Consider the following 16590-nt stretch of genomic DNA (forward strand, 5'->3'; position numbering starts at 1 on the left):
GTTCATAGTTCATAAATAGTTGTATCAATTATTTGTATCAAATGTAGTGGAAATGGTCTTGGCCAGAATCAGAACCCCAGTAGGTGGGAGGTTCAAATTTCAGATATATATGCATTTTCATCATAAATATTTAAAGCTGCTTATCGCTTATCAATTTGGTTTATTTACACAGTACCTTAGTTTGGTTGTTTATCTCATTCATTTATTTTCAGACATTACAACTAAACCAAAACTTAGAGAACAAAAAAATGGGTGGTGTCACACAATTTATTTGGAATACCAATGCTGCGAGACAATGTTCTGCTCCGACAACTACGCCATCCAATCCCTTCGCAGTGTTGTCGTCCCTAGTGGATAAGAACAGCAGCGAACGGGATCGTGACCGTGACCGCAGTGGCCCCAGAAACAAGGGATCATATAGCAAGGGATCTATGGAGCGTGATCGTTATGGCGATAGAGGTACTGTTAGCATTTTGTGGTGTTGAGCTCAAAATAAATGCCGATTTATTAGGTATCAACTCGAGAACTGGATCATCACAGGGATCGCGAGAAAATTCATCCTCTCGCGCTGGACAGCAGGGTCGTGGCTTGATGAACTCTTCAGTTCAGAAGTCTGCTAGTCACTCAAAATATACACAACAGGCACCATCAGCTCGAATTAGTGGCAAGGTAAATAGCCAATTCCTGCGTATTTTTCACAATCTGTTGGGATCAGCAAAGGGAACAGCCGTAATTTAATCGGCACGGTTCTAATAGTCGTCAAAACGCGAACTACAAGTGGCAGCGAAAATGAAACTGCAAGTGGCTTGAACGTTGTTTGACGGCAGGAACGGAACAAAATTTTTTAGTTGAGACATGACAGACAAAGTGAATCAAAATTATTTTCTTGGTTTCTAATGAATAATTGTATTTGTAATAATTGTAATTTTTACAAACAGGCACAAACCTCACTGGGAAGCTCTGCTGTCAACGTGGGTGGGCTTTACAGAGGTGGCGATCAGCAGTCAGCTACGTCCAGTTCCAGTGCCGCTACAACGCCCGTGCAGATAAATAGATCTGTGGCCCCGGTGGCCGTGTTCAGCGAGCCCAGTCAAGCTGACATAAAGCTGATCAAGGCGGTTGTCTCGGAAATGATTGAGCTGGCTGCAGCGTCTAAGAGTGTGACTCCGACGGTAGTTGCGTGTATGAAACGGATACCAGAGGACATGCGTTGTGGTTTCTTGTACTACATATTAACCGACTATTTGCATCTGGCGGATGTAGGCAAACAGTACAGGAGGTATCTGGCCATTACTGTGGCGCATCTCATTCAACAGAACTACATCTCCGTGGATCATTTTAGACTGGCGTACAAAGAATTTGCCGAGTGCGCAAATGATTTAATTTTTGATATTCCAGAGCTCTGGCTCTATATTCTGCAATTTGCCGGTAATGTAATAGGATGACATCCATTTTTGACATATCGTTAATTGAATTCTTCGCAGGGCCACTAATTGTGAAGAAAATATTGACGGTATCAGATCTGTGGAACAATAATCTGAAAGAAAACAGCCCATCAAACGTGGGTAAAAAGTTCCTCAAAACCTATTTGACATATTGTACACGAGAAGTAGGACCGAATTTCACTCGTTCCATGTGGATCAAGTTTAATCTGCACTGGTCCGACTTTATGCCTGACAACGAAGTTATCGAATTCATTGAAACCAATGTAAGTTTTTCATACAAATGAATATGCAGATGTAACTTCAATTATGTATGTCATTTCAAACAGAGACTAGAGTATGTGGAAAACGAGTCGAAGTCGCCAGTGATTGAGCAGCGCGAAACCTCAGAGAAGCACGTTAATAATGTGATAGAACATATAGAGCATTTGTTAAAGGAAGGAGCGACGGCAGACTGCATAATCGATTACAGTAACGTAAGTCTCGAAGTTGTTTTAAGTATTCGTGATTTAATAATGAACAAAATTCGATATTGGGATATGCTCTCAGGGCAATATTTTGGTTGCTGATAAACTGTTTATTAGAGGCTTGACTGAAACGTTGAGTAATTTTGCTATTGTCTACAAAGACAACAGCTACAAACTTGAGCCCGAAGTCTTCCAAAAGTTTTGCATACCAGTTTTGCAGCGATACATCGACTCGCATGAAGATCATCAATTGGAATGCCTTTATGCTATGCAGCTATTGGTGCATAGCTTAGAGCATCCTAGAGGTACGAAAATACATACATATGCATATAGAATGTTTCTTGATCTGATTTCTTGATTTTAGGACTATTGAGTGAACTAATTGGTGAGCTATATGATACCTATGTTATACAGAAAGAGTCGCTATGCAAGTGGCGTGATTCAAAGGATCAATCAGCAGGCAAGGGTAAGATACAGCTACAAACTCACGCTCTTTCTATAAATACTTGATTTTAATTATATTTTCCTTATTAGGCGTGGCTGTTAAAAGTCTTAATCCCTTCTTTAACTCATTATTAAATGATGAAGCCAACTAAAGCAGCACAGTACTCGGAGAGTTGACAGAAACATCGCGTTAGGGGAATACAAAAAAACCCATATCTTTAAATTTGTAATAAAGTTAATTAAACAGAAATCGCACTGTGAAGGAAAGATCTTTATCAGTATAACTTTGATTCAATATGGACTTATCTCAATAGAGATTGCGGTCCTTGCATTACGAGTACATGCAATAATATGAAAGGAAAGTGTATAACATATGTAAAATAAAGCGAACCCAGAGGAAATTCCTAATTATAATTGGTTGCTCTTACAATATAGCTATAGGACACCACACTAAGGGACAAGAATTGCTTCGGCTAGTCTAAATCGCCAATTCGATTTCTAAATAGCCAGTTACAAAATGTACGCTATGGCAAGTTCAGAAAATTTATACGAAACCCAATTTGAAAGTGAAAAAAACAACGTGAAAATATAATTACCCAGTACAGCTTATAGATTTAAATGAATAATCGATTATGTTTCTATCTCTAAGAGATTATCCATCTATTTGTAACTTGAAAGAAAGATAATGTTTTAAATATAATGTTTTTAATGGTGAAAAACGACAAACGGATTCATCAAATGCGTATTTTACTTTAAAAATTGAAAGATTCAATTAAAGATCAGAGGCCGCCAATGACGTTATCATTCTGACCAGACCACACTGTGTGCTTCGTCAAATAACTAAATAATTACTTCAAAAACACTATTCCAAACAAAATTATACAGGAAACTAGGAATCTGCACAGGCAACAAGTGAAATTTGTTAAAACGCCAGTTTTATCCTATGCAAAAATCCACTCAATATCAATATGGCTTCAGTAGACTGGGTGGGTGAATGGTATAGTATGAAGGTATTATTTTTTTCTCCACTTTGTGATGTTTTAATCATATAAAACCATTTAGTTGCGTTTTAAACAATTTAAAACATACCTTATGAAAAAATGTATACTTTAAGTAGAAAACGTTCGCAACTCTGAAAGTAAAAACGAGCGGTTTTTTGTCAAATTATACATTTTTTCTTCATCTGTCATCTACATCTACATTACTTCTCACGCAAACACACTCCTTTAGCTCGACCCCCTTCCCAAGAGCCACACACTACAGAGTCACGGCAGAGGCCGCACACTGCAGCAGCATAGTGTGACTGAGAGATTGTGAAAAAAACAAATATAAGCTGCGGAACGGAGTGGGTTTAGCCACTGCAAATTAATTTCTTCATTGTGGCCATAATAATGATCCAATAGGATCCAATAGGATTTGATGATCTGATAGATATGGTCATTCCCTACGGAATGGCGTTTTAAGTTCTCTTTTATCTTCAAAATTGTTTTGAAGGTTTTTGGGAGGTTTTCGCCCTTTTGCGGGGGCGGGGCTAATTTTTGAAATACACTGGTTTCAGTGTGAACATACAGCAGTCTGGAGCCAAAATTTGGTGGCTCTAGCTCTTATAGTCTCTGAGAACTAGCCGACAAACAATACAGACGGACGGACGGACAGACAGACATGGCTCAATCGACTCGGCTATTGATGCTGATCAAGAATATATATACTTTATGGGGTCGGAAACGTTTCCTTCTGTGCGTTACATACAACCGTTATTCGCACAAATAAAATATACCCTATTTACTCTTCGAGTACCGGGTATAAAAAATGTGGTTATAAGTAACACAAGAAATATGACATACATACATATGTATGTATGTATTTGAATTGCAAGCCACCTGACTTACTTAAAACGTGTTGTCTCAGCCATCTGCTTGCATTAACTCGATCAGCCCATTTAACTCGTTTCCTCCGGCAGAAGTGAGAGAGAAATAGTAAGTAACAATATACCCCGATGTTGGTGGTAAGGGGTAGCTGTAAATTAAATATAGTCATAATACACCCCTTTCACTCGTCGAGTACCGGGTAAAAAAATTCGGATATAAACAAAGTGTCATCAAGCTTTGTTATGGCTCCAAATCTATAAAAAACGAGAAGGGACGTGTGAGACGCTTTTATACCCGTCACTCAGTACTACATCTGCACCTTAGCGGTGTTTTGTCAAATTTTACATTTTTTCTTCATCTGTCATCTACATCTACAACACTTCTCACACCAAACACGCTCCTTTAGCTCGCCCCCTTCCCTAGACCCACACACTGCAGACTCGCGGCAGAGGCAGAGGCCGCACACTTCGCGAAGCAGAGTGTGAATGAGAGAATGTGAAAAAAACAAATATAAGCTGCGGGACGGGGTGGGTTTAGCCACTGCAAATTAATTTCTTCATTGTGGCTATAATAATAATCCAATCGGATTTGGTGATCTGATAGATATGGTCATTCCCTACGGAATGGCGCTTTTAGTTTTTATACCCGGTACTCGAAGAGAAAATAGGGTATATTGTATTTGTGCGGATAACGGCTGTATGTAACGCACAGAAGGAAACGTTTCCGACCCCATAAAGTATATATATTCTTGATCAGCATCAATAGCCGAGTCGATTGAGCCATGTCTGTCTGTCCGTCTGTCCGTCCTTATGAGCGCCTGGATCTCAGAGACTATAAAAGCTAGAGCCACCAAATTTTGCATCCAGACTTCTGTAGGCTCACACTGTTACAAGTGTATTTAAAAAATGAGCCCCGCCCCATTCCGCCCCCGCAAAAGGGCGAAAACCTCTACCGGCATGTTTCACGTTGTCGGAAAAAAAAGGTAAAGCAAACCCGAAACTTTCGAATTAGCCACGTATGATTGGAAACGTGTTATCAGGTCTGATGAGTCCAAATATATCCAAAGATATTTAATCAAATGGGTAGCAGTATTGTTGGCGTAAGCCCGAAAAAAGGCTTCAAGGACAAGCTTCAAGATTTAAAATGGTTTGGGGATGTTTTAAATAGTGCGATGGCCAGACTTGGCCATCTAGAACAAAATGGATAGTATTATGCGAAAAGAACCATCTTTGGGTCTTAGAAAATCCTGTTCCTAATTTACATTATAAGTTATAATTATAGGCGTTTGGGTCTATTAGCGTATTGGACTTGCTGATTTGGGAAAACAATTTCGCATCTTTTCCACTCTGATCACCACCGAGGCCAAGATTTTCAGCAGTTTTAGATGTCGTATAGCCATTCAGTAAGCTAAAAAATAATATTTTCAATTTCTAGATTTTGTTTCTTCAATTTCAGGTACAGCATAGGCACTCTTTAATAAATGCAAGAAATTGATGTTAGTATTACTAGAATATAAAAAAAAAATATTTATCATCAAATCTGTAAGCATATTGTTGATTAGAAAATTTAGAAATATAAAATAAGTGCAAATAACGAAAAGTGCAAAATTGGGTACATGCAAGTTGTTTGGCTTGTCATTTTTCGCTCTGTAAAAGCGTTTCATTTCTTTTTGTTTTCATTGCCTGTTTGCTAAGAATACAGTTATTAATACACGAAAACCAATTGGTGTGCTTTCTTTCATTCGTTTAGAAGTTATGGGCGACGAAAGTCAGTTATTGTGAACTCATCATTGCTCCCCACTGTATGTATGTTTGGCATATAAAGCGCTTACAATACATCCGGTATCTTTAAAAACTTTTAGAAAGTAGTGGGAGTGATGATTCGTAACGGTTTTGGGATTAGGGTGGCTCAAGTACCGATTACTCCGTTAGCATATCAGTTATGTGGCAACATTTCGGAAGTGACAGCTATTGTCAAATTCTCTTCAAATAACGTTGACATCTAATCTCTCAGTTGCTGTCATTCTCTTGCTCGTTTGCGCATGTCCGGACTTTTTTACCCAATTCGAATTATACAATACAAAATAATCATTTTTCACTTGCTCTGTACAAAGAAAAACGAAGTTAAACAAAAATAAATTTAAAAATGGTGTGAAGATTAATTACTTAACGCATAAGCTATGCAGCGCAAATGCTTTTCAAATAAGGTGCTTAAAAAAATTTCAAATGATGCATTGCAAATGAAAAGTGCAATAAAACGCAATTCAATGACAAACAAAACTGCAAATGGTTCAATTTCAATTCATTTGAAATTAATAAATAAAATAAAATAAACAAAAAAAACTTGAAAACGGCAAAATGCATTAAATGAAAGCAAGTGGCCTATTTACATGCAATATGTTCTAAAATCTACTTATGTATGTGCATACATGCACATATACATACATATGTACGTAAGTACAAATGCAGAAAATAACAAAAACAACTATAAATCTGTGGGTATGCAGCTCCAGACTAGTGGTACGGTACGGAATATTCAAAAAGCATTTGTAAATATGTACATATGTTGTGCATGCATACATGTGAATTTACCTCCATGCATTTGTACATTTGCCTGTCAATTGGAATGCATACGCATCCATATGTAGGTACATAAAAACATATGTACATAAAGAAATGTTATTATAAGTGTATTTTTCATTACTATTCGAATGATTCATGATGACTAACTAACTTTACATCTAAATAAATATTTGAAGTGTATAAATTAAAGCAAATCGTGGAAATGTTTCGGCAATCGACATCTAAGCCAAGCTGACCGGTACATACATATGTATTTATGTATGTATGTCTGAATCAAGCGGCCAGGTTATGTGGTTCCCAATGGATTCAATATTTTTATTCCCGGTACTCGAAGAGTAAAAGGGCAACCAAGTTTGCATCTAGACTTCTGTATGCTCCCACTGTTAAAAGTGTATTTCAAAATCTAGAAGGGTGAAAGTCTGCTGGATCAAAAATTTTGAAGATAAGAGAAAACCCAGAAAGCCATTCGGTAGGGAATGACCATATCTATCAGATCAGATCTATCAGATCATTATTATAGCCAGGATGAAGAAATTAATTTGCATTGGCTATTCCCACCCCTTCCAGCAGCTTTGTTTAGATTTTGCACATTCTCTCATTCCACATTCTGCTTCGTTCAGTGTACGGCTCTTAAAGATCGTGTTATCGTGAGAAGTGATGTACATACATACATATGTATATGTAGATGACAAATGTAGAAACAATTTAGAGTTCGAAAAAACCATATGTATGTACATATGTATGTATCACTCTAAGGTTAAATAAATATGTACATATGAATGTAAATATATAAATATGAATTTACATATATATATGATTGTTCCCAATGAATATTACATATACATATACTGACTGATTACCTGGTATAAGAGTTGTGCGCGTACGAAGCGTCTCACGTTCCTACTCGTTTTGCATGCCGTCTTGAATATTAGAGCACGTATCGAATGATATTTAATTAAGTTATTTCCATCGTATTATATTTATAGGTATTCATGTGAATTTTCTGATGTTAGGGCGACGCTACAATGCCACCCAGTTACAGGATCAGTTTTGTGCATAGACTTTCGGAAAACGGTACCAGATCACTCTTCTGGAAGCTACAAAACCTTAAAATATGACGGTAAAGTACAGCTAAGAGCTATAACAATAAAGTTATAATCGGATTTTTTTCAGCATTATGTACCGCAAAACTTCTATAATGACAAAAATGATGCCTTGGCAACAAACAGTCGTCAACCAAACAACAGCAATAATCCTTATGGGGTAAATGATAACTCAGAGTACTACGATGAGTACAGTGATCTAGGAAACCCACTAAGCCAACCACTAAATTATGGTAGTGACCGGATTTGGACCAGTGAGACGGAACTTACACATTTAGATAGCAGCTATAATAACGATTATGTAGTTTACTATGGTAAGGATGACCAACAAGGTGTGAAAGGAGGAGCCGAAAACTGGGATGGAAATAATACGGTTATCACAGCTGAATATGGATTTGAATATGCAAATCAAAAATGTACCTCAACTAAATTATTGCCTTTGCTGCCGGCCAATCAAAATGATAGTAGTAACGGTGCCGCGAACGGTGCCTCGTCTGCTCGAGGTGCCATTGGAATGGAGATGGAGATGGATCTGGAAGGTACGTATATGCACCCGCAAAGAGAGAACAGCAGACACCATGGTACCTGCTTGCCCAATGCACATGATAGAGATAGTGCAATAGACCATGGCTTAGGCACCTGCCAGAATGTTTACGAAAATAGCCTCAATGGATATCCTGGCTATTCACCAATATTTAGAGACAATAGGGTTCCAGCATCACCATTGCGTGTCCTGCCGAGAATAAGAACACGGCCAGTTCAACACTCAAATTTAAGTCAAAATTTATTTGATTTAAATACAGATTCAACATACGAAGGAGATCCATCTATAGGTGACCTAACCATGAGAGAACTATGTATGCCACCACCTGTGGTGGCCACCAGCACCTACGACGCATTCGGACAAATGGCAAGGCCTTACACCTCTATGTTACCCTTAGACTACACTGACTACCAAGAGAGCAACTATAATGCTGACAGTCTGTCAACGTACAGCGACACACCGCCAACCACAACTACTAGTGCACAACATAAATTACAGCAGCAGCGTAAAATTTCTCTGATGATGGCTATGACAACTGCGTCTGTAATAGCTTCTGGTGAGACTAGAGTGCCAGTTCATAGCTCTAATAAACCAGAAGAGCGAACTACAACTACGGAGTCTCTACTAGGCGCCAGTACCAGTATGAGTACCAGTACCAGTACCAGTACCAATGCCACTGCAATAGCTTCAGGATGGTGGTCAGACAAACAGTTCTGCAGTGGTGAAGTTCTTAGTAGTACTCCCATTACTGCTATGACGATGACATCGACGACAACTAGAAAATTGCCAAAACTTCTACCAACGCCACAGTACAAATCATCGACATTGTATACAACCTCCAACTTAGCATCAGATGAAACAACAGGTTCCTTATTACTATCTTCAGTACCAAGCGCAGAAAAAAATCATCGTCCAAAGCAGCTACCAAAGTTGCCAACTTCCCAAGTCCAGGCCAAAAAGCATTCCAAGCTACTTCCTAACTTGAATTCGTCGACTGCGCCTGCATCAGTGACATCATTACCATTAAGTTCTATAGATAAAACATCAGCCTTTCGCGCATCACCCGAAATTGAAACGGAAATCTCATCGATGCTTACAACCAAAAATTTACGAAGCCACACAAGCCATGCCCCGCTACCCTATTATACCTTTCTTAGCAAGGACACAGAACCCAATGAAGTAGATGTATTACAGTCCGAAAATAATATGGTGCTAAAATCATGGCCTTTATTAACTGCAGTACCTTTAGAACCCCATCCTTGTTCGTCAATGGATCTTCCTTGCACTGTTACTCACATGCAGATGCAGAATTCGCCAATCGCCAGCACTCCTGCAAAAGAATCGATGGATTCCTACACGAAATTAAACTTGGAGCCATCATTGATTAAACCAGTGGCAAGCCCAGAGACTTTAACTGAGACTATAAAGGAAACATCCTCCAACATTAGCGGGCCCGAAGCAACCATTTTTGACATATCTGAATATCTAAAGCCTTATACATTAGATTCAAATAGTTATTCCAAAGAATATGAATTAGATCATATCACCATTGCTTTCAGCACCACTAAAACAATCAATTCATCATACGGCAGTGAAAATCAACAAAAAAATGATTTCTCTGATTCATTCTACTTATCTGGGACATCATTGGACGCACCCATTCCATCTTCAGTGGCAAGGAATAGCTTCGTCAATTATCAACCGCCTCAGCCTCATGCTGAGAATGCAGATTATAACCCGACTATAACGCCACCAGTACCGACTAAATCAAATTTGAGTGACTCACCATCACCCCTTTCCACATATTCGCATTTATTCAGCAAACAGACGGAGACTACCAAATTAAAAGAACATGCAACCGAAGCAATATCCCCAACGAAAAATTGTTCTCACGACACATTTACAACTACGAGTTGGAGTAACAGTTACAGTCACTCTGACGATGTGTTCACAAAAACTGTTTTTGCATCTAGCCCTGCAGTAAAGCCAATTATCACTAGCCGCGAAGCTTCAGATTCGGCTTCACCTTCTCCATCAACGTTAACTTCGACATCATCAACAGCTCCAATATTATCCTACACCGATTATATGAAGAAATTTGAGTTACCCGAACTGCCGCAGCCCATTCTTGAGATTTGTACCATAAGCTCCCCTGTCAGTGTCACTGGAACTGATGCCAATCTTTCAGTGGCTACCGATGCCATTGTTTGGACTGAAAATACAGAATTTGAAAGTATAAAAGCGGCCACGGTTACGAGCACAAGCACGCTTCCATCGCATTCTTATTTGACTGAATTAACAGAATCAAACTTGGACACATATAAAGAGTGCAGATTTCCTGTTGAGTGTCAGGGGTCGAATATAGATTTCGTATTATCGGGAGGTTTAATAAAAATTGACGATTGGGACAATTCAATAACAGTAGCACCGACTAGCACCATAGAATGTTCAGTAGACACTCAATTTCGACCCATCAATAGCTTCGAACCAGCGGAAGCATCGGTGTCAAAGGGTACCGAGTTTGATGATACCTTTTACGATAGTTTCAATGTCGATGTCACAGGACTGACCGCATCCATATCCCATATAGAGAGTGAAATCTGCTCAACTGCCACTCAAATGCCAAACAAGACAGGAAATAGCTTATTAATGGTCATCCAAGAAGAAAGGGAAATTCCTGCAAGCAAGACCAATGAAAAGGTGGATCCCGTTTGCCTAATTGAAGCAAACCAGAGCTTAAACTCTGGTCATGGTGGATATTATAAGCCTGTCCAAAAGTCACCCACGCCTACGCAACAAAAGGCCAAAGTGGTTGCCTCTGCGGCAACGAGTGTTCTAGGTGGGCTTTCCAAAGGTCTAAAGGGGGGACTAGATGGCGTATTTAGTGGTGTCAGTTCAACCGTGGAAGCAACACAACAGGCTAACACAGTCAGCAAAAAGGGTTTTGGATTTGGCCTAGCATCTAAGCTTGTACCGAGTGTAGGTGGGTTGCTCTCTAGCACCAGCTCCAGCTCTAGCAAGCAAACAAAACAGGAGACAGTTGTGACGGCCGCTATACCAATGACCACAACGACGACAGAAACGATCTTTGAAGAAAATCTTTATAGTCATAAACTTGGGGAGCCAGACACGCACACGACCGAAATTGCGACGCTGACCCAAAATAATGAGTCTCATGTTTCCGATAATACTGTCGTCGCACTTAGCTCAACACAATATACAAGTTCTGGTTATGGTTATGTGGGAGGCTATGATGAATTCAATTTGACTGATGAAGTGGTGAGCGTGGTATATCTGGACCATGATGAAGAGTATGGCTTCACGGAACATCCCTATTCGTACCCAACATCAGTCGAAGGTAATAGCGATGTAAGTTATAGCTGCAATGAGTCATACAAAGACATTCCTATTAATACAAAGCCCGGAATAGCTTCCGAAGCATTTCACTATTTGGCTTCAAAATCGAAAATCACCGAGTCCGTTGCTGCCCCATCATCTCCCATTCAGGTACAGACCAAAACCAGTGTATCTTCTGGAATAACTAGCAGTGGTGGGAGTGGAATGCTTGGATCTATTTTCGGAAAGGCTGCGGCCGCTGTGCAATCAGCAACACAGGCAGTTAATCAAGGCGCCTCTACGGTAGCATCAGCTGTAGCACAAAAACCATTAGTACCACCTTCAGCGGCACGTCCCAGTGACGCGTCTGCTATGTCCACGCCTCATGCTATCAAACCGCCGATAACTGAAACGGGCTCCGCAAGATTTGATGCAATAGTGAATAACGATTACAACAACCAGCTGACTAATCAGGAGTTATCGTCAGGCCATTACTCAAGTACTGGCGATGATTATGAGAATAGTAATATCAAAATGCATGACTTCAGCCCTGACGATAACAAGTTATTCCCTAACTTTTATTCAAATGGTAATCAAGGCCAGGGTGAAGATATGGGTAGAGCCGGCGCCGGCCAATCCCAAATGGCTGCAAATACGTCCAAAATATTGCCGACGGTGCCGCCAGCAGGATCCACCGGCAAAAAACTGCCCACCATCAATGGTAAGTCGAGTCTGTTAATAAAACAAATGCCCACTGAGATCTTTGATGATGAATCAGATATAGACGATATGGATATAGCGATAGGCAAAGAAACGAGTTATTGCATTGATAGTGAGCAGAGTGATTACTACATGGGTCATCAGCAGACGACACCGTCAAGTCAGCCGAATGGTTATTATGAACACGTCAACTGTGGTTATGACTATCGGGAGGATTACTTTAATGAGGAGGATGAATATAAGTATCTTGAACAGCAGAGACAGCAAGAGCAACAACAGCAAACTAGCAACAGCAACACCAGCGGCAGCAAAAGACTGCAGAACCAGACCAAAATGATACTATCGAACAATCAATCATCACTCGATTTCATTGACGAAGGACAGGACGATGACTTTCTTTACGAACATTACCAAAGTGAAGAAGACAGTGGCAATTATCTAGATGAAAGCTCTAGCGGGAGCATTGGTATCGTCGAAGGGAGCAAGACTAATAAAATCGACCTTGCTTGCGTCGGAGTTCGAAAAGACACCACCGAAGAGGGTATTAATCAGATAAAAACAGAGAAATTCAAGCCGGAATATATTTCGTTGCAACTGACGACAACACATCATCCGGTTCAAAAGCAGGACAGCATTCTTCAAGAGTCAAAATCAAATATAGTTGGTTGTGCGGAAGATCAGATGTCACCCGACCGTGCCATTGGCGATGAAGATATAAATGATCAACTCGCCGATCTCGCCGACTTAAAAAGACTGAAGTCCCTGAAGAAGAAGCCGCTTATGAGGGGTGAAACCGAGGAAGTGGTTGGTGGTCACATGCAAGTGCTACGTCAGGCAGAAATAACAGCTAGGCAACGCTGGCATTGGGCTTACAACAAGATAATCATGCAGCTTAATGTAAGTAAAACTTAATCAAAAATATTTAGTACCTAGAAGTTCTTGTAAATGTTTAAAATATTCAATTAAGTGCTCCCCACCATAATGTAAAGCACAGAAGGAAACGTTTCTGACCTCATAAAGTCTATTTGTATAGTCTTGATCAGCATCAACAGCCGTCTGTCCGTCCGTCTTGTTTTGCGCCTGTTTCTCAGAGACTATAAGAGACTACTCTGAATCAAGTATGTTTCAAAATTTCATCCCGCCCACTTCCGACCACACAAAGAACGAAGTTTTGTGGCATTAGCAAGATAGCAAGAATTAATATTATAGCATAAGTAGCGGACGTGTTTCATCTTTTACTCACCATATTTTTCCGATCTCTATAAAAAAAGTTCGAGCTAAGTTAAGAAAGATTGCAGAGAGGACTATACCATCTTTTATATACATTATTTTGGGGACCTCCTAAGTAATATGCATCCATTTATTATTAACCTGGACATACAAGCAATTCGATCCAACGAAGTAAATCTGTTTATATGCAAACGATTCTACTAATGGAAGATTATTTGTCAGAACCGGAAATCGGTCTACCACACGTAGACATGCATGTAAATCAGGGCTCGGCACGGCCCTATCTATTGTGCAGAGGAAAAGCCCTGCCGCTGCGCTGCCGCCTTCCTTAGAATTAATTTGGCAAAAATATTCGGTGCGGGAAACCTTCAAAAATTCACATCAAAGGCTAAAATGTTTATGTTTAAGATTCACACATATGTACATACAGTGGGGAGCAATGATGAGTACATGTTCACAATAACTGACTTTCATCGCCCATAACTTCTAAACGCATAATGCAAACGTAACCAATTTTTTTGTAGACATTAATCACTTTATACTTAACAAATAGGCAATTCCAGAAAAACACAAATGTGAAGCTTTTAAATAGCGAAAAATAAAAAACTAAAAAAAGTCGCATGTACTCATTTATGCACTTTTCGTTGTTTTCACTTATTTAATATTTCAAAATTTTCTAATCAACAATATGCCTGTAGATTTGATGTTAAATATTTTTTGTTTATATTCTAGTAATACTTACATCAAATTAAGACATTTCTCATATCAATCGAATCAGATTTCACGAATTGATTAAATAGTGCCTATGTTGTACCTGAGGCTGGTGAAACAATATCTAGAAAATGTAAATATTATTGTGTAGCTCACTGAAAATGGCTATACGATAGCTAATACTGCTGTTGTCCCGAAACTGCTAGTCCAAGGTCGCCCTTGCTCCCAAAAGCTAGACTTATAATGTCGTAAATTAGGAAAAAGACTTTCTAAGACCCAAAGATGGCTCTTTTCGCATAATACTATCAATGTTGGTCTAGATGGCCAAGTATGGTGTTCGTACCAGCACTTAAAACATCCCCACACCATTTTACATCTACCGGCATGTTTCATGGTTTGCTTGATATGATGTCCTTGAAGCCTTTTTTCGGTCTTACGCTAACATTACTGCCACCCATATGATTATTTGGACTCATCAGACCTGATAACACGTTTTCAATCATCCGTGGTCAAATTGTTATGCTAATTTGAAATTTTCGGGTTTGCTTTCCCATTATTTACATACCACGTGAAAAGTGCCGGTAGATGTAAAATGGTGTGAGGATGTTTCAGGTGGTGGTACGATGGCCATACTTGGTCATCTAGAACAACATTGATAGTATTATGCGAAAAGAGCCATCTTTGGGTCTTAGAAAGTCTTTTTTCCTATTTTACGACATTATAAGTCTAGCTTTTGGGAGCAAGGGCGTCCTTGGACTAGCAGTTTCGGGACAACATTTTGAGTCTTTTCCACTGTGATCACCACCGATTGACTAATGCCATGTTTTACAGCAGTATTAGCTATCGTATAGCCATTTTCAGTGAGCTACACAATAATATTTAAAATTTCTAGATATTGTTTCTTCAGCCTCAGGTACAACATAGGCACTATTTAATCAATTCGTGAAATCTGCTTCGATTGATATGAGAAATGTCTTAATTTGATGTAAGTATTACTAGAATATAAACAAAAAATATTTAACATCAAATCTACAGGCATATTGTTGATTAGAAAATTTTGAAATATTAAATAAGTGAAAACAACGAAAAGTGCATAAATGAGTACATGCGACTTTTTTTTAGTTTTTTCTTTTTCGCTATTTAAAAGCTTCACATTTGTGTTTTTCTGGTATTGCCTATTTGTTAAGGATAAAGTGATTAATGTCTACAAAAAAATTGGTTAAGTTTGCGTTTAGAAGTTATGGGCGACGAAAGTCAGTTATTGTGAACATGTACTCACCATTGCCCCCACTGTACATATGTATGTACATTTATATAGCGATATGCCGTTGTAAAGTTATTTTTTTGTCTCCAACGGTATAAGCAAACACATTGTGAACATTGTTACGGTCACCCGCACTCTTCGTAATTTATTCGTAATGTAGGGTAGCGTAGCCCTATAGCCATAGCCTGTGTTGATAATCTAGCACAAACATCGGTGTTTTGAAGTTGCACCGTTTTTATGTCATGGTACCGAAAAAGCAACCCATATGAGTATATTACAAATAACACTGATACCGCAATGACAGTTCTACGCTTCACTATAAACGCGCTGCACGAATTTCAGTCAATATGATATGTACTCGAAAGAAGAAAAATTCTCCGAATTCGGCTTACTCAAACCTCACGAACATGAGTCCATCCGTGGCGGAACGTACCCGCAAGTTAAGCATACTCCTGAAATATCGAAGTCAAGCCTCACATGTACGTTTTTTCTGTGAATATATGTATGGACATAAATCCATATGCTTTCAGGGATATTTTATAGCTACAATAAAGTACAATTTTGGTGAGCAAGTCTGAAATATCCTGAGAAAGAAAATTTTTTTCTCACATTGGCTCAGGGAAAGTTGCATATGCATATATGCAAATAAATAATTTAGAGATTACTAACAGAGATGATCCCTGGGCCCGTGAATGCTAGCCATGTTTCCTTTGTATTTAGCTTTATTTTAATATTTATATAACCATAGATCTTCTAGCTGCAACCAATACATACATACATTTTTGCACTTTGCAGTAATATAAAGTAGGTTGAGATGTCTCCTATCTGAGAGAAGTGTACTTACTTTTACAATTTTGGAGGCTCTCAAAAATTTAGACA

The 16590-nt window shown here is 39.0% G+C and overlaps 2 protein-coding genes across 10 annotated transcripts in view; both read left to right on the forward strand.

The window, feature by feature from the left end:
- LOC117902972 (eukaryotic translation initiation factor 4 gamma 3) overlaps positions 1-2554 on the forward strand; it is a 20348-nt gene extending 17794 nt beyond the window's left edge. For all 4 annotated transcript variants that reach the window (XM_034814631.1, XM_034814632.1, XM_034814630.1 and 1 more), the window contains 8 exons: positions 213-459; positions 512-669; positions 939-1428; positions 1485-1708; positions 1772-1918; positions 1992-2214; positions 2274-2375; positions 2444-2554. In XM_034814631.1, coding sequence (XP_034670522.1) covers positions 213-459; positions 512-669; positions 939-1428; positions 1485-1708; positions 1772-1918; positions 1992-2214; positions 2274-2375; positions 2444-2505 — 1653 coding nt within the window. In that variant the 3' untranslated portion in view covers positions 2506-2554. The remainder of the gene's footprint in view (positions 1-212; positions 460-511; positions 670-938; positions 1429-1484; positions 1709-1771; positions 1919-1991; positions 2215-2273; positions 2376-2443) is intronic.
- A 3710-nt stretch (positions 2555-6264) lies between these two features.
- LOC117902979 overlaps positions 6265-16590 on the forward strand; it is a 40461-nt gene continuing 30135 nt past the window's right edge. For 3 of the 6 annotated variants that reach the window (XM_034814650.1, XM_034814651.1, XM_034814652.1), the window contains exons 1-3: positions 6265-6427; positions 7790-7923; positions 7977-13403. In XM_034814650.1, coding sequence (XP_034670541.1) covers positions 7918-7923; positions 7977-13403 — 5433 coding nt within the window. In that variant the 5' untranslated portion in view covers positions 6265-6427; positions 7790-7917. The remainder of the gene's footprint in view (positions 6428-7789; positions 7924-7976; positions 13404-16590) is intronic. The other 3 variants (XM_034814655.1, XM_034814654.1, XM_034814656.1) reach the window with 3 other exon arrangements.

This window comes from Drosophila subobscura, chromosome dot (assembly GCF_008121235.1).
Source record: "Drosophila subobscura isolate 14011-0131.10 chromosome dot, UCBerk_Dsub_1.0, whole genome shotgun sequence".
Lineage (NCBI taxonomy): Eukaryota > Metazoa > Arthropoda > Insecta > Diptera > Drosophilidae > Drosophila > Drosophila subobscura.